The 26,919-nt window shown below is 43.6% G+C and overlaps 1 protein-coding gene across 1 annotated transcript in view; it reads left to right on the top strand.

Annotated features, from left to right (window-relative positions):
* Positions 1-26,919, top strand: part of ATRN (attractin) — a 144,296-nt gene that overhangs the window by 4,504 nt on the left and 112,873 nt on the right. Inside the window, 6 exon segments of the mRNA XM_070756719.1 lie at positions 14,364-14,447; positions 16,462-16,575; positions 19,247-19,375; positions 22,534-22,739; positions 23,785-23,953; positions 25,279-25,369. Of these exon segments, the coding sequence (XP_070612820.1) occupies positions 14,364-14,447; positions 16,462-16,575; positions 19,247-19,375; positions 22,534-22,739; positions 23,785-23,953; positions 25,279-25,369 (793 nt within the window).

Below are 26,919 nucleotides of genomic sequence, written 5' to 3'. Positions count from 1 at the left end.
GTTGCTGGGATTCGTGCGGTAGCAGGCGGTTCCGGAGGTAATCTGGTTAGTTAGGAGGCTGAATGTTTAAAATTATAGGTCATCTTGACTTACAACAGTTCATTTAGGGATTGAACGGCACTGAAAAAGAATTTATTCATTCATTTATTTGTTTGTTTTGTCAAGTGCGCATTGGTGGTATACAAAGATATAACAATGTTTATATACATGACACTAGTAAAAGAGCAACATTAGGACAGGGGATGGAAAGCACGCTGGTGCTCTTATGCACGCCCCTTACTGACCTCTTAGGAATCGGGAGAGGTCAACAGTGGACAGTCTAAGGGTAAAGTTTTGGGGGTTAGGTGATGATACTACAGAGTCCGGTAGTGAGTTCCAGGCATCAATTACTCGGTGACTAAAGTCGCATTTCCTGCAGTCGAGTTTGGAGTGGTTTACTTTAAGTGTGTATCTGTTGTGTGCTCATGTGTTTTTGTGGTTGAAGCTGAAGTGGTCGTTGACAGGAAGGACGTTGTAGCAGATGATTTTTTATTTATTTATTTATTTTCTCAAGTACGTATTGGTGGTATACAAAGTTATAACAATATTTATATACATGACACTAGTAAAAGAGCAACATTGGGACAGGGGATGGAAGGCACGCTGGTGCACTTACGCACGCCCCTTACTGACCTCTTAAGGAACCGGGAGAGGTCAACAGAGGATAGTCTAAGGGTAAAGTTATGGGGGCTCATTGATAATTCTACAAAGCCAGGTAGTGAGTTCCAGGTATCAACTACTCGGTAACTAAAGTCGTATTTCCTTTAGTCGGGTTTAGAGTGGTTTTCTTTAAGTTTGTATCTGTTGTGTGCTCATGTGTTGTTGTGGTTGAAGCTGAAGTGGTCGCTGACAGGAAGGACGTTGTAGCAGATGATCTATCTATCTATCTGTCTATCTGTCTATCTATCTATCTATCTATCTATCTATCTATCTATCTATCTATCTATCTATCTATCTATCTAATCTATCTATCTATCTATCTATCTATCTATCTATCTATCTATCTATCTATCTATCTATCTATCTAATCTATCTATCTATCTATCTATCTATCTATCTATCTAATCTATCTATCTATCTATCTATCTATCTTATCTATCTATCTATCTATCTATCTATCTATCTATCTTATCTATCTATCTATCTATCTATCTATCTATCTATCTATCTATCTATCTAATCTATCTATCTATCTATCTATCTATCTATCTATCTATCTATCTATCTATCTATATCTACATCTACCTACCTACCTACCTACCTACCTACCTACTACCTACCTACCTACCTATTTATTTTCTCAAGTATGTATTGGTGGTATACAAAGATATAACAATATTTATATACATGATACCAGTAAAAGAGAAACATTAGGACAGGGGGACGGAAGGCAGGCTGGTGCTCTTATGCACGCCCCTTACTGACCTCTTAGGAATCGGGAGAGGTCAACAGTGGATAGTCTAAGGGTAAGGTTTTGGGGGTTAGGTGGTGATACTACAGAGTCAGGTAGTGAGTTCCATGCATCAACTACTCGGTGTTACTAAAGTCGTATTTCCTGCAGTCGAGTTTAGAATGGTTTACTTTAAGTTTGTCTCTGTTGTGCGCTCGTGTGTTGTTGTGGTTTGGCTTATCGTTTTTTCACACAAGATCGTTGCAGTCTCCACGTGATTTACATTTGGATGCTTAACAGCTGACTCAAATTATGACGGTTCCCACGATCACATGATTCGCTTTGCCGACCTTCTGACAAAAAAAAAAAAATGGAGAAACCAGATTCCCGTAACGACTATGTTACTAATTCAACAACTGCGGTTGATTCGCTTGGAACAGAAAACAGAAAATAAATAAATAAGATGCACCCAAATTATCAGCCTTTTTTAGGGAGGAAAAGGGTGAGTCTTATACACCGAAAAATATAGATTAGATTAGATTTATGGGATTTATATGCCGCCCCTCTCCGCAAACTCGGGGCGGCTCACAACAAGGTGAAAACAATACATAATAACAAATCCAATACCCACCAATCCAATTACAATTTTAAGCTAAAAAATTCATAAAAAACAACCCCAGAATATTAAAAAACAAGCACACAATCAATCTAACACCAAAACAACAGGGGCAGGGGGGAGATGTTTCAGTTCCCCCATGCCTGACAGCAGAGGTGGGTTTTAAGGAGTTTGCGAAAGACAAGGAGGGTGGGGGCAATCCTAATCTCAGGGGGGAGCTGGTTTCAGAGGGTCAGAGCCGCCACAGAAAAGGCTCTTCCCCTGGGTCCCGCCAGACGACATTGTTTAGTCGACGGGACCCTGAGAAGGCCGACTCTGTGGGACCGAACCGGTCGCTGGGATTCGTGCGGCAGAAGGCAGTCCCGGAGATATCCTGGTCCGGTGCCATGAAGGGCTTTATAGGTCATAACCAACACTTTGAATTGAGACCGGAAACTGATCGGCAACCAATGCAGACTGTGGAGTGTTGGAGTGATATGGGCATACTTAGAGAAGCCCATAATTGCTCTCGCAGCTGCATTCTGCACAATCTGAAGTTTCCAAACACTCTTCAAAGGTAGCCCCATGTAGAGAGCATTACAGTAGTCGAGCCTCGAGGTGATGAGGGCATGAGTGACTGTGAGCAGTGACTCCCGGTCCAAATAGGGCCACAACTGGTGCACCAGGCGAACCTGGGCGAACGCCCCCCTCGCCACAGCTGAAAGATGTTTCTCTAATGTGAGCTGTGGATCGAGGAGGACGCCCAAGTTGCGGACCCTCTCTGAGGGGGTCAATAATTCCCCCCCCAGGGTAATGGATGGACAGATAGAATTGTCCTTGGGAGGCAAGACCCACAGCCACGTCTTATCAGGGCTGAGTTTGAGTCTGTTGACACCCATCCAGGCCCCAATGTGGTACATAATGAGAGTCAGAAATTGAAGTAAAAGTTTGTTGAGAAAAGGTGTAGCAAGCTAAGACAGCGTCTTATACACGGAAAAATATGGTAGTTGAAATCCTCTTTTTTAACCATTGCAAAGCAGCGTTTCTAGTCCTCTGGAAGTACTGAACCATTCTGCCTCTTCAAGATACTTGAAAAGGCCAATTTCCGGGCTTCTTTTTCTCCCTCAGCCCACCCCCCTCTCCCCAATCCCTCCATTGGGTTTTCAGCAAAGTTTCTATCTTTTATGCACCTCTAAATTTAACCTCGCTTCTTGGAATTGCAAACCCACTACCCTCCCCCCCCCTTTCGACTCGATTGCTTATTGAATGAAAAAAATTTCAATTTGCTCTTGTTGCGCGGCGGTAATGTTTTTGCACGCTGTTTCCACCGAAGGTTTATTATTTTCTGCGGAATTTATGCCCCGCAAAATAAACATAATGAAATCATCTGTTTTGACATAAATAAGTTCAAATTGCTGTTTTATATATGTATCTGTCAAGCCTTCCTCAAGGGCTTGGTGATCGGGAACTGATTTGTTCCCGGGGGGGTTTCGGTGTGGGAGGCCTGAAAGCCCAAACTTACATTCGGCGGAACTCGCGTCACAGTTACCGATGACTTATCATAGAACCGTAAGGCAGGAAGGACTTTGGAGGTCCTCTAGTCCAACCCTTGCTCTAGGCAGGGGTCCTTATTCCATCCTGGAGCATTGGGTTGCCCAATCTCCTCTTGAAAATCTTCAGTATTGGAGAGGGTCCGCAACTTGGGCGTCCTCCTCGATCCACAGCTCATTAGAGAACCATCTTTCAGCTGTGGCGAGGGGGGCGTTTGCCCAGGTTTGCCTGGTGCACCAGTTGCGGCCCTGTCTGGACCGGGACTCACTGCGCACAGTCACTCATGCCCTCATCACCTCGAGCCTCGACTACTGTAACGCTCTCTACATGGGGCTACCTTTGAAGAGTGTTCGGAAACTTCAGATCGTGCAGAATGCAGCTGCGAGAGCAATCATGGGCTTCCCCAGGTATGCCCATGTTACACCAACACTCCGCAGTCTGCATTGGTTGCCGATCAGTTTCCGGTCACAATTCAAAGTGTTGGTTATGACCTATAAAGCCCTTCATGGCATCGGGCCAGAATATCTCCGGGACCGCCTTCTGTCGCACGAATCCCAGCGACCGATTAGGTCCCACAGAGTTGGCCTTCTACGGGTCCCGTCAACTAAACAATGCCGTTTGGCGGGACCCGGGGAAGAGCCTTCTCTGTGGCGGCCCCGACCCTCTGGAGCCAGCTCCCCCCAGAGATTAGAACTGCCCCCATCCTCCTCGCCTTTCGTAAACTCCTCAAAACCCACCTTTGTCGTCAGGCATGGGGGAATTGAAACATCTCCCCCGGGTCTATACAGTTATGTATGGTATGCTTGTCTGTATGTTTGCTTTTAATAATGGGGCTTTTAGTGTTTCTTTTAAATCATTAGATTTGTTATACAGTATATTGTTTATTATTGCTGTCAGCTGCCTCGAGTCTACGGAGAGGGGCAGCATACAAATAAAATAATAAAATAAAATAAAATAAAATAAAATAAAATAAAATAAAATAATATAAAATAATATAAATAAAATAAAATAAAATAAAATAAAATAAAATAAAATAAAATAAAATAAAATAAAATAAAATAAAATAAAATAAAATAAAATAAAATAAAATAAAATAAAATAAAATAAAATAAAATAAAATAAAATAAAATAAAAAATAAAATAATAAAATAAAATAAAATAAAATAAAATAAAATAAAATAAAATAAAATAAAATAAATCAATCTACAATTTCTGGTGGCAAGTCATTCCACTGGTCAATTGTTGTCTCTGTCAAGAAATTTCCTCTTTAATTCCAAGTTGCTTCTCTCCTTGATTAATTGTTGGCTTTACAAGGTTTCCATTAATAGTGTGTGAGTAAACGTCATAATTTTAGACTGATTTTTGAAGCTTTATTTGAAAAGAAACCATCACAAAAACAACATATATGATAGGAAAAAAACTTGTTTTTTCTAATGAAATAAAAATGAAGATGATCAAAGGTGAGAAAACAGAGCTACAATGGCCAAAATTTGGAGCGAAAAATTTTGCGGTCATTTTTAAACTAAAATAACTCCGAGTACTTTCAAGTGGCTGCTAAAACTTGGAATAATTGACAACAAGTAATTTTTCAGCAAGTGTTGCCAAAGGGCTTTTTGAAAGCTTCTCTAGTTTGCAAGTTATTGGAGCCACAAAATGGCTAAAAATTTGTCGCACCACATTTTCCCTCAACTTTGACCTCAGGTCACACAGCAACCATTAGAAACATAGAAGTCTGACGGCAGAAAAAGACCTCCTGGTCCATCTAGTCTGCCCTTATACTGTTTTCTGTATTTATCTTACAATGGATCTATGTTTATCCCAGGCAGGTTTCAATTCAGTGACTGTGGATTTACCAACCACGTCTGCTGGAAGTTTGTTCCAAGCATCTACTACTCTTTCAGTGAAATAATATTTTCTCATGTTGCTTTTGATCTTTCCCCCAACTAACTTCAGATTGTGTCCCCTTGTTCTTGTGTTCACTTTCCTATTAAAAACACTTCCCTCCTGGACCTTATTTAACCCTTTAACATATTTAAATGTTTCGATCATGTCCCCCCTTTTCCTTCTGTCCTCCAGACTCTACAGGTTGAGTTCATGAAGTCTTTCCTGATACGTTTTATGCTTAAGACCTTCCACCATTTTTGTAACCCGTCTTTGGACCCGTTCAATTTTGTCAATATCTTTTTGTAGGTGAGGTCTCCAGAACTGAACTAAGATGCTTGAAACGTTTTCAGTGTGTTTGGCCTTAAACGTTGTGCTGACCCACCAAGTTTCCCCCTTATACTAGTTTCCATTCCAGAGCTCCTCAAGCTTGGCAAAGCTCACGCAACATTTTGTCACCCAGTACTTAAGGGTGTCCGAAACCTTGAATGTTTGAAATATGGACCTAAAATTTTGCACACCTCAGTTTTATACCATAAGGAACATATGTGCAAAGTTTCATTGAAATTGAAGGTGGTCGAGTGGGGACACCTGGTCCACTTGACAAAGAATGACCCAATGAATAGTTGTAACTAGGAGACTACGTATAGGTTACGTGATATCACACCTTAATGCCCACATCGTTTAGTGACAGCAATCCCGATCTCAATTGCATTTGTAACCCAAGAACTACCTGTATTAAAGAAACCGAACAGTATTTGTTGACTAATCTTGCAAATGTGCTTTTAAGCGTGATTACACTGCCTATTTCCATTAACTATATTGAACAAGCTTACAGAATAGTGTAAGATGACATTGTGTTATGCCAAGAACATATTTTTTTTTTGGCATCTTGCAAATGTCTTCGTTCCTTAATGCGGCTGTCGCGTTCATGCTTTCTGCTTTACCGTATAATAATAATAATAATTGCAATAAACTCTGGGAATGCTTTCTGCTTATAACATATAATAATAATAATTGCAAATCAACGCTGGGAATGGAACGACAATTGCATTAAGACGTAGAAAGGCTGACAGCCTGCAATCTGTCGAGTCCCATCGGCACAGGCCTGCTTCCCTCGGGGATACTCTATGTGAAATTTGGATGATTTTTTCAAATAAGAGTCTTAAAAATAGCGGTAAAATTATATAAGTAAGAATTTATACTTATTTGAACTTATTAATTTGAATGTTAAATGTATGTATACATGAAAGAACATTTAGAAATTAATATGACAAGGTTTTTCTTTTTTAGTTACCGGTATATTAAATATGTGAATTTGAAATCAGTGGATTTCAAGCTGGCTGAAGCATAGACGTCAGAGAGTTTTTGTTAATTATTGTTAATGGCCAGTATTCTGAATAGAGACAGGTTACAAGCGGTGTGCCACAAGGGTCTGTTCTGGGTCTTATTCTTTTTAATATGTTTGTGAGTGACATAGGGGAAGGTCTGGTAGGGAAGGTTTGCCTATTTGCCAATGACTCTAAAGTGTGCAATAGGGTTGATATTCCTGGAGGCGTCTGTAATATGGCAAATGATTTAGCTTTACTAGATAAGTGGTCAAAGCAATGGAAACTGCAGTTTAATGTTTCCAAATGTAAAATAATGCACTTGGGGAAAAGGAATCTTCAATCTGAGTATTTTATTGGCAGTTCTGTGTTAGCAAAAACTTCAGAAGAGAAGGATTTAGGGGTAGTGATTTCTGACAGTCTCAAAATGGGTGAACAGTGCAGTCAGGCGGTAGGAAAAGCAAGTAGGATGCTTGGCTGCATAGCTAGAGGTATCACAAGCAGGAAGAGGGAGATTGTGATCCCACTATATAGAGCGCTGGTGAGACCCCATTTGGAATACTGTGTCCAGTTCTGGAGACCTCACCTACAAAAAGAGATGCATAAAATTGAACGGGTCCAAAGACGGGCTACAAGAATGGTGGAAGGTCTTAAGCATAAAACGTATCAGGAAAGACTTCATGAACTCCATCTGTATAGTCTGGAGGACAGAAGGAAAAGGGGGGACATGATCGAAACATTTAAATATGTTAAATAAGGTTCAGGAGGGAAGTGTTTTTAATAGGAAAGTGAACACAAGAACAAGGGGGCACAATCTGAGGTTAGTTGGGGGAAAGATCAGAAGCAACTTGAGAAAATATTATTTTATTGAAAGAGTAGTAGATCCTTGGAACAAACTTCCAGCAGAAGTGGTTGGTAAATCCACAGTCACTGAATTTAAACATGCCTGGGATCAACAGCGCAGGCCCGGGATAGAAGGCCTTCCGACAATGAGGAAGACAGATTCGCTTATAACACAAGCATATTACTAACTGAACAACTGCACCAATACAGCAAGAATGGACATAGAGTGTGTCCAAATTCACCAAACGACTGTCTCGCTTAGCGTGCGGAGAATTTTGGGCTCCATTGTGTTCGTAAAGCAAGGACCGACTTTACACTGCCCATTTTAATGGCACAAAGTAAATATGCCAGATAGGGACGCTGAAGATTTAATGTTTATTTTACCCTCTTTGCGTTTCCAGAGACTGAAAAGCTTAAAATGGGAAGATATTTTATGTCTGGAAGTCCTGGGTTTTATGAACTGCTGGTAATAAAAGTCAACCACCAGCTGAAGCTCTGGGAGTTGTGAGATTTGTTTTAGTGGCCATCGGACACCCTTCGTTTATTCTAATTGTTGATTGAAATTCCTTTGAATGGAAATTAACGATTAGAAACATAGAAGACTGACGGCAGAAAAAGACCTCCTGGTCCATCTCGTCTGCCCTTATACTATTTCCTGTGTTTTATCTTACAATGGATATATGTTTATTCCAGGCATGTTTACATTCAGTTCCTGTGGATTTACCAACCACGTCTGCTGGGAGTTTGTTCCAAGGATCTACTATTCTTTCAGTCAAATCATATTTTCTCCCGTTGCTTCTGATCTTTCCCCCAACTCACCTCAGATTGTGCCCCCTTGTTCTTGGGTTCACTTTCCTATTAAAAACACTTCCCTCCTGGACCTTATTTAACCACTGTCAATATCACATGCAGGTAGTCCTTGACTTACAACGATCCATTTAAGCCAGTGTTTCCCAACCTTGGCAACTTGAAGATATTTGGACTTCAACTTCCAGAATTCTGGCTGGGGAATTCTGGGAGTTGAAGTCCAAATATCTTCAAGTTGCCAAGGTTGGGAAACACTGATTTAAGCGACAGTTCAGAGTTATGACGGAACTGGAAAAAAGGGACTTTTGATAGTTTTTTCACGACTGTTGAAATAGCTCCATGGTCACATGATCAATCCATAGCCATTGTCCTCCCTTCCTTGTCTCTTCTTCCTCCCTCACCTACTCCCACTCCCCAACTCCACTCCCTTGTGGCACTACTGATTATTACTATTATTATTTATTAGATTTGTATGCCGCCCCTCTCCATAGACTGATATTACGTGGTTGGGTAATGAGATGTCTGCAGGAGAATCCCCAAGCTCAAAGAGCACCAAGGACCCCATGCTTCTCCTCCTCCCCCTCCCCTCCTCCTCCCCCCTCCAAGCTGCACTCCCTTGTAGCACTGATTATGTCACGTAGTTGGGTAATGAAATGTCTGCAGGAAAAGTTCTGAATCTTAAATAGCACCAAGGAAACCTTCTGTCCTCCTTCTCCTCCTCTTCCTCCTCCTCCTCTTCCTCCTCCTCCTCTTCCTCCTCCTCCTCTTCCCAAACCCCACTCCCTTCTGGCACTGATGACGTTTCCTAGTTGGGTGATAAAAGGTCTAGAAGAAAACCACCAAGCTTAGAGAGCATCAAGGACCCTTCTGTCCTCCTCCTCCTCCTCTTCCTCCTCCTCCTCCTCCTTCTCCACAAACCCCACTCTCTTCTAACGCTGATGACGTCACCTAGTTGGGTTGTGAAACGTCTGCCAGGGTACAACCAAGTGTAGACAGCACCAAGGAACCCACAGTTGGCCTCCTCCTCCTCCTCCTCCTCCTCCTTCACTCCCTTCTAGCACTGATGAGGCAACTCAGTTTGGTAATGAGACGTCTGGAAGAAACCCACCCAGCTGGGAGAGGTCGAAAGACCCCTCGGGCTACGCTGTATTTTGCAGGAAACGTGGTTGTCATCCTGAACCAAGTTTTCCCTATTTTTTTTTTAAAGATAAAAAGTTGGAACTGGAGCCGTCTCTTATTTCATCTGAGGCTGATTCCTCTCCTTCACAAAGACTAGAGCAGGGTCTCTCCTGCATTCCCTTGAATCACCTTCCTGGAGGGCGGCCCAGGCTCGGAAAAGTCGCAGCCGCTTCCCCTGCCAAATTAACTCTCAGTCAATTGGCTTTTTCTGGTGGTGTTTTTTTTGGCCAGGCAGAAGTGAGTTGTTAATGCCGGCCAGCCTGTTGAGGAGCAGCCCCTGAAAATGATGTTTGAAAGTGGTTTTATCTTTGTCCCTGCTGAGTTTCTTCAAGGACACGCCACCACTGTCTTCTCCTGGTTTTGTGATACGCACAAAATCCCTTCGGTACAATCGATCCCCTCCACCAATGATGACATTACCTAGTCTGGTAATGAAACATCTGCAGGAAAACCACCAAGCTCCTCCTCCTCTTTTTCCTCCCCTCCCTCTTCCTCCTCCTCTTCCTCTCTGAAAACCCCTCTGCCTTTTGTCACTGATGATGTTCTCTAGTTGGGTCATGAAACGTCTACAAGAAAATTATCAGTCTCAGAAAGCACCAAGGAACCCCACAGTCCTCCTCCTCTTCGTCTTCTTTGTCTTCTTCTTCTTCCTCCTCCTCTTCCTCCTCTTCCTCCTCTTTTCTTCATCTTCCTCTCCTCCTCTTCTTCTTCCTCCTCTTTCTTCCTCGTCTTCCTCTTGTCCTCCACTTCTTCCTTCTCTTTCTCTTCTTTCTTCTTCGTCTTCCCCCCCTCCTCCTCCTCTTCTTCCTCTTCTTCCTTCTCTTCCTCCTCTCTTCCTCGTCTTCCTCTCCTCCTCCTCTTCTTTCTTCCTCTCCTCCTTCCTCCTCCTCCTCCACTTCTTCTTCCTCCTCCTCTTCTTTCTTCCTCTCCTCCTCCTCCACTTCTTCCTTCTCCTTCTCTTCTTTCTTCATCGTCTCCTCCTCCTCTTTTCCTCGTCTTCCTCTCCTCCTCTTCTTCTTCTTCCTCCTCATCTTTCTTCCTCGTCTTCCTCTCCTCTTCTTCCTCGTCTTTCTTCCTCGTCTTTCTTCCTCGTCTTCCTCGCCTCCTCCTTCACTTGTTCCTCCTCCTCTTCTTTCTTCCTCGTCTTCCCCCTCCTCCTCCTCTTCTTCTTCCTCCTCTTCCTTCTCTCTTCCTCGTCTTCCTCTCCTCCTCCTCCTCTTCTTCTTCCTCCTCCTTTCTTCCTTGTCTTCCTCTCCTCTTCCACTTCTTCCTTCTCCTTCTCTTCTTTCTTCCTTGTCTCCTCCTCCTCCTCCTCCCCCCCTTCTTTTCTCTTCCTCCTCTCTGCAAACCCCTCTCCCTTCTGCCACTGATGATGTTCCCTAGTTGGGTCATGAAATGCCTGCCAGAAAACTACCAATCTCAGAGAGCACCAAGGACCCCCACAGTCTTCCTCCTCCTCCTCTCTGTAAACCCTCTGTAAACTCGTGGTGTTGCCCCTCAGAAACTCACAAAGGGGGGATCCCGTGACCTCAGGTCAATGTAACCGTCGTAAGTATGAACCAGTGGCCAAGCCCCTGCATTTTGAGCCCAGGGTTGTAAGTCGAGGACTGTTTATAATCCCTCGTCCGAGCACAGCTGAGCAAGTCTCACCGCTCCGAAAGGGGAAAGATTAATCAATGCTTATGTTAGAATCCGATTGCCTCTTTCTGTGAGCCTTTCTTTACCAACCCGATGTAATTATTAACCCAGAGCGCTCTTGACCTCTGATAAGTTAACCTGAAAAACAAGGATTGTCACTCTGCAAAGAAACATGAAAGCTGTGGGCTGAACTTTACCCAGTCATTGTATTTGCCAATAAGTGAAACTGAGGTTTTTGGGGGGGAAGTCAAAAAAAGGCCCTGTGGTTGCTATTTTATGCTGAAATACGTTTTAGATGGAGCTGTCCTTCCTGTGTTAATGACAAATGCTTTTTTAAAAAAAACATGCGCTTAGATTTAACCTTTTTTATTTTTAAACAAAACCAAAACCCTTTTGTCCAGATCACAGGAAGACCTCTGAAATGGATTTAGTTGTTTATTTGTAGAAACCTAGAAACCTAGAAGACTGACGGCAGAAAAAGACCTCCTGGTCCATCTAGTCTGCCCTTATACTGTTTCCTGTATTTTATCTTAGGATGGATCTATGTTTATCCCAGGCATACAATAATACAATAAGTGTTGTACCACATGATTCTTGACAAATGTATGTTTTTTTTAATGTAGGCTGAGAGCATCTGCACCAAAGACAAATTCCTTGTGTGTCCAATCACACTTGGCCAATAAAATTCTATTCTATTCTATTCTATTCTATTCTATTCTAATACAATAGTTCAAAACTGTATGATACAGTAATGCATCCAATTCTAGTGACAGGAATACAAAAAAAATGTTGAGAGTCTAGAACAGGGGTCCCCAAACATTTTACACAGGGGGCCAGTTCACTGTCCCTCGGACTGTTGGAGGGCCGGACTATAAAAAAAACTATGAACAAATCCCTATACACACTGCACATACCTTATCTTAAAGTAAAAAACAAAATGGGAACGTACTATTTAGAGGGGTGGGGAAGAAGTCTGAAATTTATATATGTTTATGTTTTGTTTTTAATTTTCTTTTGTTAACATCTGATTGGCTATACAGTGGTACCTCGAGATACAAGTTTAATTCGTTCCGGACCTGGGCTCTTAAGTCGAGCAGCTCTTATCTCGAACGACTTTTCCCCATAGGAATTAATGTAAATAATTTTAATTGGTTCCAGCCCTCAAAAAACTCACAAAGTTAGTCTAAATTATGCAGAAAGACATGTTTTTAATGAAGAAATGTACATGTACATATAAATGAATAATGAAGTTTCTTTCACTTAACTTGTAAACTTTCTTAAACTTTTAAATTTACATATGTTCAACTTCTCTGCCACCCAATCCTGTAGGACAGAGGTCCCCAACCCTTTTTGCACCAGGGACCGGCTTTAAGCGATCAAGAGAGGAATGGGTGAATGAATGGACGGAGGGTGGGAAGGAAGGAAGGAAAGAGGGAAGGGACAGGAACAGAGGAAGGAAGCAAGGAAACTTATGAAAGGGGAGAGTAAGAGAGGAATGAGTGAAGGGAGGGAGGGAGGGAAGAAGGTGGGAAGGAGAAAGAAAAGAAGAAATAGAGGAAGGGAAGGTAAAAGAGAGAAAGAAAAAGAGCAAGAAAGAAAGCTGCAAGCACCCCCCCGAGCCCCCCAGGCCGGCTGCAACCTTTTAAAACACGCGCGCCGCTTCGCAGCTGTCTCCTGAAGCCGAACGCGGAAGTTAGCGTTTGGCTTCAGGAGACAGCTCCTTGGCGCTTGTATCTCGAATTTGGGCTTGTAAGTAGAACAAAAATATCTCTCCCCTCCCAGCTCTTATCTCGAGTTGCTCTTAAGTAGAGCAGCTCTTATGTCGGGGTTCCACTGTACAAGGTTTTCTTGGCTTATAGAAAAAATGTATAAAGAAAGAAGGAAGCACTTTGGCATAATGGTTAATAAGTTAGAAATATAATTGGTGTACTTTTTGAAGGAACATTAAGGGGGGAATTTAAATAAAAGAAAAGTATGTACCTGGATGACATTAGAAGAAAAAACTTTTGCAACTTTTTTGATGATGATTAATAATAATAATAATAATAATAATAATAATAATAATAATAATAATGTATTAGATTTGTATGCCACCCCTCTCCGAAGACTCTAATAACTAATTGACTCTAGTAACTAATTGATATTAGTTACTAACAAAATACTGCATTCATGGTAAATTAGATGGTATACTGTATTGTTTGAATGTATGTTGAGAGAAAAATGTAGAAAAAAACTTTTGCAACTTTTTTGATGATTGATGATGATAATAATAATAATAATAAAAATAATAATAATTTATTAGATTTGTATGCCGCCCCTCTCTGAAGACTCTAATAACTAATTGACTCTAGTAACTAATCGATATTAGTTACTAACAAAATACTGCATTTTATTCATGGAAAATTAGATGGTACACTGTATTGTTTGAATGTATGTTGAGAGAAAAATTTAGAAAAATTTACACCTTTGGCCCCCACCCTCAATTATTTCTCAGCCCTTTGCTGATTTTACCCCCCCCCCTCTGTCGTCCTACCCCTTCCCCTGTTTTCTTTCTGAATTATTTATTTATTTATTAGATTTGTATGCCGCCCCTTTCCGTAAACTCGGGGCGGCTCACAACACAATAAAACAGTTCATAACAAATCTAATAATGTACAATTTAAAATATTTTTAAAAACCCCATTATTAAGCAGACATACATACAAGCATACCATACATAAATTGAATAGGCCCGGGGGAAATATCTCAGTTCCCCCATGCCTGACGACAAAGGTGGGTTTTAAGGAGTTTACGAAAGGCAAGAAGGGTGGGGGCAGTTCTAATCTCTGGGGGGAGCTGGTTCCAGAGAGTTGGGGCCGCCACAGAGAAGGCTCTTCCCCTGGGGCCCGCCAACCGACATTGTTTAGTCGACAGGACCTAGAGAAGGCCCACTCTGTGGGACCTAATCGGCCGCTGGGATTTGTGTGGCAGAAGGCGGTCTCGGAGATAATTGCACTGCTAGACCTGTATTGCAAGCCTAATTGTGCCGTGACCCTTTTATTCTAGGGCATTTTGGGTGGAATAAATTGTAAGTTGTTAACAGAGTGTTACACATTTCGTTTTCTTTTCCCAGGCTCACCGGAACTTCAGGTTACGTAACGGACGGGCCCGGAAATTACAAATACAAAACGAAATGCACGTGGCTCATAGAAGGAAAGTGAGTACCGCGTGTTGTTTATTTATTTATTAATTTATTAATTCATTAGATTTGTATGCCGCCCCTCTCCGCAGACTCGGGGCGGCTAACAACAGTAAAAAGACAATGTAAACAAATCTAATATTAAAAGTAATTTAAAAAAACCCAATTTAACGAACCAATCATGCATAACTTGTATAAGCCTAGGGGGAAGGGAATATCTCAATTCCCCCATGCCTGACAACAATGGTGAGTTTTAAGAAGCTTACGAAAGGCAAGAAGGGTGGGGGCAACTCTGATATCCGGGGGGGAGTTGGTTCCAGAGGGTCGGGGCCGCCACAGAGAAGGCTCTTTCCCTGGGTCCCGCCAAACGACATTGTTTAGTCGACGGGACCCGGAGAAGGCCAACTCTCTGGGACCTAACTGGTCGCTGGGATTCGTGCGGCAGAAGGCGGTCTCGGAGATACCCTGGTCCGGTGCCATGAAGGGCTTTATAGGTGATGACCACCACTTTGAATTGTGACCGTAAACTGATCGGCAACCAATGCAGACTGCGGAGTGATGGTGAAACATGGGCATACCTGGGGAAGCCCATGATTGCTCTCGCAGCTGCGTTCTGCATGATCTGAAGTTTCCGAACACTTTTCAAAGGTCGCCCCATGTAGAGAGCATTACAGTAGTTGAGCCTCGAGGTGATGAGGGCATGAGTGACTGTGAGTAATGAGTCCCGGTCCAAATAGGGCCGCAACTGGTGCACCAGGCGAACCTGGGCAAACGCCCCCCTCGCCACAGCTGAAAGATGTTTCTCTAATGTGAGCTTTTACTTTTACTTTTAGTTTACTTTTTCTCTCTCCTCTTTATGTAGCGTATCTCAAACTTGGCTGCTTTAAGATGAGTGGACTTCAGCTCCCAGAATTCCTTGGCCAGCAGGGCTACCTGGGGAATACTGGGAGTTGAAGTCCACATAACTTAAAAGTGGGCAGGCTTGAGAAACACTGTCTGAATTTAGAAACATAGAAACATAGAAGACTGATGGCAGAAAAAGACCTCCTGGTCCATCTAGTCTGCCCTTATACTATTTTCTGTATTTTATCTTAGGATGGATCTATGTTTATCCCAGGCATGTTTCAATTCAGTTACTGTGGATTTACCAACCACGTCTGCTGGAAGTTTGTTCCAAGGATCTACTACTCTTTCAGTAAAATAATATTTTCTCACGTTGCTTCTGATCTTTCCCCCAACTAACCTCAGATTGTGTCCCCTTGTTCTTGTGTTCACTTTCCTGTTAAAAACACTTCCCTCCTGGACCTTATTTAACCCTTTAATATATTTAAATATTTCGATCATGTCCCCCCTTTTCCTTCTGTCCTCCAGACTCTACAGATGGAGTCCATGAAGTCTTTCCTGATACGTTTTATGCTTAAGACCTTCCACCATTCTTGTAGCCCGTCTTTGGACCCCTTCAATTTTGTCAATATCTTTTTGTAGGTGAGGTCTCCAGAACTGAACACAGTCTTCCAAATGTGGTCTCACCAGTGCTCTATATAAGGGGATCACAATCTCCCTCTTCCTGCTTGTTATACCTCTAGCTATGCAGCCAAGCATCCTACTTGCTTTCCCTACCGTCAATTTTCATATTGTTAGTCTTCGGAGAAGGGGGGCATACAAATCTAAGAATAAATAAATAAATGTGCCCTGTATGGCTTAGGACCAGGTTATTTTACGGGGCCGTCTCCTGCCTTACTGTGACTGATCAGAGCCCACAGAGTCGGCGTTCTCTAGGCCCTGTCAGCCAAGCAATGCCGGCTGGTGAGGCCGTGGGGGAGGGCCTTCTCTGTGGCAGCCCCGGTCCTCCAGAATCAACTCCACCCAGAGATTTGTACGGCCCCCACTCTCCCGGCCTTCCGAAAGGTATGCCTCACAGCGTCCAATATTTTAAAATGTTTTTGTGTTTAGTTTGGTTTGTTTATAAACAAAGAAACTTTTCTATTGAGAAAAAAAAGGCTATTAAACGTATTTCCTTCTCTTTTTTTAGGCCCAACACGGTCTTGAGGCTTCGCTTTAATCATTTTGCAACCGAATGCAGCTGGGACCACCTCTACGTGTACGACGGGGACTCCATCTATGCTCCGTTGCTGGCTGCTTTTAGGTAAGAGTCAGTGGCGAGACGTGAAATTTGGCATTGTGCACTTTGAAGGTCACCGTTTCTGTTCATGGTATTTTAAGGAAGCGGATGTTTATCAGTGAATTTTTAAGACGTCCGTCCGCTTTGTATCCATTGGAGTGAGCTGTGAGTTTTTGTTTGTTTGTTTGTTTGTCTCTGTCTGTCTCTCTGCCTACCTACCTACCTACCTTCCTACCTCTGTCTGTCTGTCTGTCTCTCTCTAATCTATCTACCTACCTTATCTCTCTCTCTCTATCTCTCTATATATCTCTATCTGTCTGTCTGTCTGCCTATCATCTATCTATCTATTTATCTATCTATCTATTTCTATCTATCTATCTATCTATCTATCTATCTATCATCTCTCTCTCTCTCCATCCATATCTATCTATCTATCTATCTATCTATCTATCTATCTATCTATCTATCTATCTATCTATCCATCCATCCATCCATCCATCCATCCATCCATCCATCCATCCATCCATCCATCCATCCATCCATCCATCCATCTATCCTATCTACCTACCTACCTACCTATCCATCTAATCTATTTGACTTCTATGCCGCCCAATCCCGAAGGACTCAGGGTGGGTTACAAAAAATAAAATACATATACAGAAAGATAAAAAGCAATAAAAGAAGTCGAATATAATATCTAAAACTAAAAGCCCATAATAAATTTGCTATTAAAAAAACCCAGTCATAATTGCATGCATATACACGATTGATACAGTTCGGCCACGAAAGATGGACAATTCATGGCCCTCCAGGCCTGCCGGCAAAGCCAGGTCTTCGGAGCCTTGCGAAAGGCCAGTAGGGTGGGAGCTGGAAAGGAGGTGGGGAATCCCAAAAGGGAATTCCATGGGCCGAGCTTTGATGTCACGAAGACATCCTATTGGGATTCCCCACCTCCTTTCCAGCCTCCAGATCGGCCGAAAACGCCGCCGCCGATCACAAAAACGGTGCTCTGCCGCCTGGCGCTGCCTGGCTTTAACCTTCTGAAACAGCCAGGCGCTTCTCGGCAGCCTCCGGAACCCGAACCCGAACTTCCAGGTTCGGCGTTCGGAAGAACCCCGAGAAGCCCCCTGGCCGTTTTAAAAGGTGACAGCCGGGTGGCGGCGCCCAGCGGAGCGCCATTTTGCGATCTGCGGTGGTTTCGTAAGCCGGAAAAAGTTTGTAAGAAGAGGCAAAAAATTAACGAACCCCGGGTTTGTATCACGAGGGGTTCGTATCACGAGGGGTTTGTATCACGAGGTACCACTGTATACGGTTTACAATATCCCTCCTCCCCCAGCCAGCGCTTGCCAAAATCTTGTTTTTAAAGTGGCCCTTTCATCCGTGCAGGTGTAATGAAGCTGTTGCGGCTTGGCGTGTTTTTATTTACTTCCACTGATTAATGAGGCTTTAATTGGCCCCGTGAGGAACCCAAGCACCTACAACAGGCCTTGTAACCTTTGCGCAAAGACAGGGAGGCAGCTGCAGCCTCGGGGGGAGAAAAGCACAGGTTGGGGGCGTGAGATCAGCTGCCTGAGCTCATTCGCTCCGAAATTCCCCCAAGTGGAAATAAGTGTGTGTGTGTGGAGTGTGTGTGTGTGTTAATGATAGTGGTTTTTAGTGGTTTTCAGACTGTTTTTATATGGGGTTTTTTGCATGTTGTACGCCACCCAGAGTCAAAAAGTAGTTGGGTGGCCTATAAGTGTAATAAGTAAGTAAGTGAGTGAGTGAGTGAGTGAGTGAATGAGTGAGTAAGTGAGTGAGTGTGTGAGTGAATGAATGGAGTGAGTAAGTAAGTAAGTGAGTGAGTGAATTAATGTGTGAGTGAATGAGTGAGTGAGTGAATGAATGAATGAGTGAGTGAGTGAGTGAATGAATGAGTGAATGAATGAATAAGTGAGTGAATGAGCGAGTGAGTGAATGAATGAGTAACTGAGTGAATGAATTAATGAGTGAGTGAATGAATGAGTAAGTAAGTGAGTGAATAAATAAATGAGTGAGTGAGTGAGTGAATTAATGTGTGAGTGAATGAATGAGCGAGTGAATGAATGAATGAATGAATAAGTGAGTGAGTGAATGAATGAGAGAGTGAATGAGTGAGTGAATGAATGAATGAGTAAGTGAGTAAGTACTTGAGTGAATGAGAGTAAGTGAGTGAGTGAATGAATAAGTAAATACGTAACTAAATATACAAATAACTGAATGAATGAATGAATAAGTAAGTAAATACATACATACATACATACAAAGGGCATGCATTTAGGGCAGTGCTTCTCAAATAGTGGGGCACCACCCCCCTTGAGAGAGCATGGTGCGATGCTGGGGAGGGGCGCATGACCCCAGGGATTGTGCCTTTTATTTATTTTTGCCGCAGAGAGTAGGACGCGCATCCTACCTGACACTCGTACTGGTACCTCTGCTGCGTTCCTCGGCGTTGTAAATATTTGTAACTATTTTTTTTTGCCTTAACCAATTGTACCACTTGTCCCAGGCTTGATAGAAGTCCGTATCATTCCTATTTTGTAGCTCCACAGTCAATTTAGACATTTCGGCATGATCCATGATTTTAATTAGAAGATTTAAAGTGTTTGGGGCTCTTTCCTGTGTGCGTTTTCAACCCCCGTCTTCCGTTACTGACTCCTCACCTTGTTCTTTTTAGCGGCCTGATCGTTCCCGAGCGGGAGAGTAACGAGACCGTCCCTGAAGTGACGGCCACCTCCGGCTACGCCCTGCTGCACTTCTTCAGCGACGCCGCTTACAACCTGACCGGCTTCAACATCACCTACCAGTAAGCTTACTCCTCCCGCGCCCTGGACTTTGCACAGGGGGCCCTCAACCTCCCTCCCTTGGTGGACCCTGAAATTTCAAAATTGCAAAACCAGATGTGCTTTTTGGGGCTCCATTTCGCTATGTTCCAGAGGTGCTCAAGATGTTTTTTCGGGATTGCACGCCAAGGCGCCCATGACTATTGGGGGCCCCTTTCGCTTCCTCTGGACCAGAGGTCTTCAAACTTAGCCGCTTTAAGACTTGCGGACATCAACTGGCTGGAGAATTCTGGGAGTTGAAGTCCGCAAGTCTTAAAGCTGCCAAGTTTGGGGACCCTTGCTCTGGACTCATTCATTCTATTTCTGCTTTTCTCCAAGTCCCGCCAGGGACAAATAGACGAAATCTGGAATTGGAGGAACAGCAGCGCCACCTTGTGGTGGCTCTCAGAAAGTCACAGTTGAAGTCTTGGAGAAGAGCCAACAGGATTGCAGAGCAGGGGTCACCAATCTTTTTTAAAAAAAAAAATCTTTATTAAATATATACAGTGATACCTCGTCTTACGAACTTAATGGGTTCCGGGACGAGGTTTGTAAGGTGAAAAGTTCGTAAGACGAAACAATGTTTCCCATAGGAATCAATGGAAAGGTGATTAACGCGGGCAAGCCCAAAACTCACCCCTTTTGCCAGCCGAAGCGCCCGTTTTTGCACTGCTGGGATTCCCCTGAGGCTCCCCTCCATGGGAAACCCTACCTCCTGACTTCCGTTGCCAGCGAAGCGCCCGTTTTGGCGCTGCTGGGATTCCCCTGCTGGAATTCCCCTGCAGTACAGTGGTCCCCTGATTATTGCGAGGGTTCCGTTCCAGGACCCCTCGCGATGATCGGTTTTTCGCGAAGTAGCGGTGCGGAAGTAATAAACACCATCTGCGCATGCGCAGATGGTGTTTTTACTTCCGCCGCAGCAGCGAGGAGCCGAAGATTGGGGTTTCCCTGCCGCCCACGCAAACTCCTCGCTGCTGCCGCGCCCGCCGCTTGTCTGCCCGCCGCTTGTCCGCCGCCTGCCTGCCCGTGCGCCCGCCCTTCGCCCGCCCACGCTGTTCGCTCGCGCCGCTTCCCAGCTGAGTCCTGAAGCGAACTTCCGCGTTTGGCTTCAGGACTCAGCTGGGAAGCGGCGCTGGGGTTTCCCCGCCGCCCACGCAAACTCCTCGCTGATGCCCGCCGCTCGCCCTCCCGCCAGCAAGAGGGGGAAGACCCAGGGAAGCCGCCCAGCAGCTGATCTGCCCGGTGCCATCTACGCATGCGTGGCCATAGAAAAAAGGGCGCGCATGCGCAGATGGTGTTTTTACTTCCGGGTTGAAAAATCGCGATATAGCATTTCGCAATGATCGAGATCGCGAAACTCGGGGGACCACTGTATCGCAAAAACATGGAAATCCGGAGGGTTTATACCAGGGGTAGGCAAAGTTGGCTCTTCTATGACTTGTGGACTTCAACTCCCAGAATTCCTGTGCTAGCATGATTGGCTCAGGAATTCTGGGCGTTGAAGTCCACAGGTCACTTTCCTTGTTTATTTCGGATCTTGAGGGCACTCCTCAAAGCGGTGTGCGGCTTTGGTCTGAAATATTTCAAGGAGTTGTTTCATTGCCTTCCGAAGTGGGATAGGTGAATGCACAGGAGGGAATTTATTCGTGGTCTCTCCTGAAAGTCTGTTTCGTTAGAAAAAAAATAATATTTGAAGCTCAGGGGTTGAACGGTGAGGCCCTTGGAACGCTCTGAGTTTGGTGGTATTCTTGCAGACATTTCATTACCAAGCTAGGTGACATCATCAATGCTAGTAGGGAACAGGGTTCACCAATTTTTTTTTTCATATATTAAAACTTTTGTAAGAGAATCAATTCATTATCTCAGTGAACACTAATAATAATAGTAATAGTAATAGTAATAGTAGTAGTAGTAGTAGTAGTAATAATAATAATAATAATAATAATAATAATAATAATAATTTATTAGATTTGTGTGCTCTCTGGAGACTCGGAGACTCGGAGCAGCTCACAACAATTACAGCAATATAACAAATCCAATAATAATAAAACCATCATTAAAACCATACAACACAATAATACCATACATAAACTATGTGGGCCCAGGGGTGTCTCAGTCCTCCTCCTCCTCTTCCCCCTCTTCCCCCCCCTCTTCCAGCACTGGTGATGTTACCTAGTTGGGTCATGAAAGGTCTCCCAGAAAACCACTAAGCTCAGAGAGCCCCAAGGACCCCCCTCTTCCTCCTCTTCCTCCTCCCTCTCCTCTTCCAGTCCCAGTCTCTTCCAGCACTAATGACACCCCCTAGTTGAGTCCCAAAACGCCTGCAAGAAATCCACTGAGAGCCCCAAGGACCCCACAGCTCAACCCCACAGCTTACAAATACAGTGATACCTCATCTTACAAACGCCTCGTCATACAAACTTTTCGAGATACAAACCCAGGGTTTAAGATTTTTTTGCCTCTTCTTACAAACTATTTTCACCTTACAAACCCACCGCCGCCGCTGGGATGCCCCACCTCTGGACTTCCGTTGCCAGTGAAGCACCCGTTTTTGCGCTGCTGGGATTCCCCTGAGGCTCCCCTCCATGGGAAACCCCACCTCCGGACTTCCGTGTTTTTGTGATGCTGCAGGGGAATTCCAGCAGGGGAATCCCAGCAGCGCAAAAACGGGCGCTTCGCTGGCAACGGAAGTCCAGAGGTGGGGTTTCCCATGGAGGGGACCCTCAGGGGAATCCCAGCAGCACAAAAACGGGCGCTTCGGCTGGCAAAAGGGGTGAGTTTTGGGCTTGCGCGCATTAATCGCTTTTCCATTGATTCCTATGGGAAACATTGTTTCGTCTTACAAACTTTTCACCTTAAGAACCTCGTCCCGGAACCAGTTAAGTTTGTAAGACAAGGTATCACTGTATCTCTCTTCTAAAACCTCGGCAGCTGCAATTTAACACTTGTCCTTGCGTAGCCTTGGAAAAGCCCTGCTGAAAAGAGGATTCTTATTTTTTTTTTTTTAAAAAAAATACCTTTAACCATCTGTGCCCAACGGCAGGATTCAGTGGAGTTGAGGGACGACGCTTAAGCTCTCCGGGGCCCAGTTATCCTTGTCAAATAAAGCACCGGATGGGAATCTTGGGATTTCTCTTTGCAGCTTTAACGTCTGCCTCCAGAACTGCTCCGGCAGAGGGGAATGTCGGCCTGGGAACGGAAGCCAAGCGGTCGAGTGCGAGTGTTGGGGACACTGGAGAGGAGAAGCCTGCGATATTCCCAACTGCCCGGAAGACTGCGGCTTTCCCGAAAGGGGCCGGTGCAGCGCGAACGGAACCGAGGGCTGCGTCTGTTACCCCGGGTGGCAAGGTAGGTTCAAACCTCTCCTCCCAGGGGGATCAATGGCGCAGATGGGCATTGGATGCCGTGGGACGCTTTTCACTTGTATTTTAACATCGCTTTTTCTAACCAAATGTTTACACTGCCGCCACGGACGTAGGAGGATGAAATCCATGTTAGATTGTGGCCAGAGTCCCCAGCGCCCCTGGGCCATGGTCCACTACTAGGCTCTGAGCCATTTGGAACTGGGCTGCGGAAGCGGCAGACGAGTCTATAACACACACACACACAAATTTGCGTCACAATTCATATTCAGATGCAAAGTTTAGAATAGAATAGAAATTTTTATTGGCCACGTGTGATTGGATACACAACGAAATTGTTTTTGGTGCACATGCTCTCAATGTAAATATGTACATACCTGTTCCTTTAAATAGAATGGAATGGTAAGAAAATAGAATAGAATAGAATTAGAATTAGAATTAGAATTAGAAAAGAATTAGAATAGAATTAGAATAGAATAGAATAGAAACAGAATAGAATAGAAACAGAATAGAATAGAATTAGAATTAGAATTAGAATTAGAATTAGAATAGAATTAGAAAAGAATTAGAATAGAATTAGAATAGAATAGAATAGAATTAGAATAGAATAGAAACAGAATAGAATAGAATAAGAATAGAATAGAATTAGAATAGAATAGAATAGAATAGAATAGGACAGAGACTAGAATAGAATGAGACTAGAATAGAATTAGACTAGACCAGACTAGAACAGAACAGAACTAAACAGAACATAACAGATTAGAATAGAATAGAATAGTAAAAATTCTATTCTATTCTATTCTTTTCCTCTCCAAATTCTCTGCTTTGCGAGGGGAGGGAAATTGAAAAAAACAACAACCACAAAACAAGAGGCCTTCGTTTTCTTGATTATTGCCATGGGGCTACACCTGAAAAGTGTTCAGACACTGCAGAGCTGCCTGGAGAATTCTGGGAGTTGAAGCCCACAAGCCTTAAAGTTGCCAACTTTGGGGACCCCCGGTGTAACGTCTGGTGTGTTTTGCCCCTCGTAGGCATCGACTGCTCGGTCCCCGTTCCAGCCAATTTCTCCTTTTGGGCCCGGGAAGAGTTCTACGTCCCCAAACTGCCCCGGGCCTCTCACAAAGCCGTGGTCCAAGACGAGGTCATGTGGGTGATCGGTGGCTACATGTTCAATCACACGGACTCTCAGATGGTCTTGGCGTGAGTAGGAGGACTTTTCTTCCGCAGGGGTTTCATGGCGGGGAACGGAAGTTCTGGGGATTAAGCCCACTGGTTTCCCCCGGTCTAGTCGTGTCCGACTCTCGGGGGGGCTGCTCATCCCCGTTTCTTAATTCAGGGAGCCAACATTGCCCGAAGACATATTCATGCACATATGACCATCAAAAGAGCATGGAAAGCTATTTTCCTTCCCGCCAAAGTGGGAAGTATTTATCTACTCGCAATTTGCAAGCTTCTGACCTGCGAGGAGGGGAGGAGCTGGAGCGAGGGAGTGGGGGCTCGCTCCGTCACTGCGGCTCTTGGGTCTTGAACTGGGGGCTGTCGGACAAGCTCAGCATCTTTAACCACTGAGCTATTGTGCACAACACCCACACCCACACCCACTCCCTTGGACTTACATGTCACTTCAATTATCACATTTTTTGTAAAATTATTACCAAACATTTATAGGACAGGCAATTTTACACACGCACAAACACACAAGCACACTTTTTCTTTCCTTCCTTCCTTCCTTCCTTCCTTCCTTCCTTCCTTCCTTCCTTCCTTCCTTCCTTCCTTCCATTTTTTCCTTCCTTCCATTCTTCCTTCCTTCCATTCTTCCTTCCTTCCATTCTTCCTTCCTTCCTTCCTTTCTCTTTTCTTTCTTTCTCTATTTCTTTCCCTTCCTTCCTTCCTTTTTCTTTTCTTTCTTTCTTTCTTTCTTTCTTTCTTTCTCTATTTCTTTCCCTTCCTTTTTCTTTTCTTTCTTTCTTTCTCCATTTCTTTCCCTCCTTCCTTCCTTTCTCTTTTCTTTCTTTCTTTCTTTCTTTCTCCATTTCTTTCCCTTCCTTCCTTCCATTCTTCCTTCCTTCCTCCCTCCCTCCCTCCCCTCCCTCCCCTCCCCCCCCTCCCTCCCTCCTTCCTTCCTATCCTGGATATTCTAATCCCTCTAGAAGAGGCGCTGCTGATTTCTTCGGCCTCCTCGAACAATTTCCAAAGAGGTGTGTGTGTGTGTGTGTGTGTGTGTGTGTGTGTGTGTAGTAGAGCTCCCCTCCTGTTTCCATTGTTCCCTCCGTGAATAGTTTTCAGCATGAGCACAAACGGTTTCTTTACTGTGAAACAAAAAAAAAAAAGGCAGAATAGCCGAGACCTAAATCAGCTTTTACCTTTATTGACACGTAAGCAGGTCCGTCCATAAAACATCTCCTGCCTTTTCTCCCAACGGCTTCCTTTATTTGTTCTTTCCTCCTTTGTTGTGGCGAGAAGAACGGCTTTGTTCTCCCGTGCGAAAGGAGACGCAAGGCGTTTTGTGTCTTTTTATCGCGCAGGTACAATCTGGAGTCCAGAGAATGGATGACCCTGGGCAGTTCCGTGAACACCGTGAGAATCCGATACGGGCACTCCATAGCCTTACACGACGTAAGCGGCTCTATTTTTTCTGACCCTTTGGGCTCCTTTGGCTCAGGCCCGAAAGCTGGCTTCGAGGAAAGCAGCATACAGGCAGTCCTCGAGTTATAACGGTGGCTTTAAGCGACCAGACTCACAACGGCACTGAAAAGAAGCAACTTATGGCCTGGTTTTTCAGACTTATAACTGTTAGTATATAACAGTTATAAGTCCTCGAGTTATAACGGTGGCTTTAAGCGACCAGAGTTATATCGCCACTGAAAAGAAGCAACTTATGGCCTGGTTTTTCAGACTTATAACTGTTATATACTGTCCTCGAGTTATAACGGTGGCTTTAAGCGACCAGAGTTACATCGCCACTGAAAAGAAGCAACTTATGGCCTGGTTTTTCAGACTTATAACTGTTATATACTGTCCTCGAGTTATAACGGTGGCTTTAAGCAACCAGAGTTACACCGCCACTGAAAAGAAGCAACTTATAGAAACATAGAAACATAGAAGTCTGATGGCAGAAAAAGACCTCCTGGTCCATCTAGTCTGCCCTTATACTATTTCCTGTATTCTATCTTAGGATGGATCTATGTTTATCCCAGGCATGTTTAAATTCAGTGACTGTGGATTTATCAACCATGTCTGCTGGAAGTTTGTTCCAAGGATCTACTACTCTTTTCAGTAAAATAATATTTTCTCATGTTGCTTTTGATCTTTCCCCCAACTAACTTCAGATTGTGTCCCTTTGTTCTTGTGTTCACTTTCCTATTAAAAACACTTCCCTCCTGAACCTTATTTAACCCTTTAATATATTTAAATGTTCCGATCCTGTCCCCCCTTTTCCTTCTGTCCTCCAGACTCTACAGATTGAGTCCATGAAGTCTTTCCAGATAAGTTTTATGCTTAAGACCTTCCACCATTCTTGTAGCCTGTCTTTGGACCCCTTCAATTTTGTCAATATCTTTTTGTAGGTGAGGTCTCCAGAACTGAACACAGTATTCCAAATGTGGTCTCATCAGCACTCTATATAGCGGGATCATAATCTCCCTCTTCCTGCTTGTTATACCTCTAGCTATGCAGCCAAGCATCCTACTTGCTTTCCCTACTGCCTGACTGCACTGTTCACCCATTTTGAGACTGTCAGAAATCACTACCCCTAAATCCTTCTCTTCTGAAGTTTTTGTTAACACAGAACTGCCATTACAATACTTATGGCCTGGTTTTTCAGACTTACAACTGTTGTGTACAGAATCTCACCTACAAAAAGATATTGACAAAATTGAACGGGTCCAAAGACGGGCTACAAGAATGGTGGAAGGTCTTTTAAGCATAAGTTCTTAGAGAGGAGCAGCATACAAATCTACTAAATTATTATTATTATTATTATTATTATTATTATTTTTATTATTATTTATTATTATTATTATTATTATTATTATTATTATTATTATTATTATTATAAAACATATCAGGAAAGACTTCATGGACTCAATCTGTATAGTCTGGAGGACAGAAGGAAAAGGGGGGACATGATCGAAACATTTAAATATGTTAAAGGGTTAAATAAGTTT

The sequence above is a fragment of the Erythrolamprus reginae genome, chromosome 7, assembly GCF_031021105.1.
Source record: "Erythrolamprus reginae isolate rEryReg1 chromosome 7, rEryReg1.hap1, whole genome shotgun sequence".
Taxonomy (NCBI): domain Eukaryota; kingdom Metazoa; phylum Chordata; class Lepidosauria; order Squamata; family Dipsadidae; genus Erythrolamprus; species Erythrolamprus reginae.
This window is presented reverse-complemented; position numbering and strand designations above follow the sequence as displayed.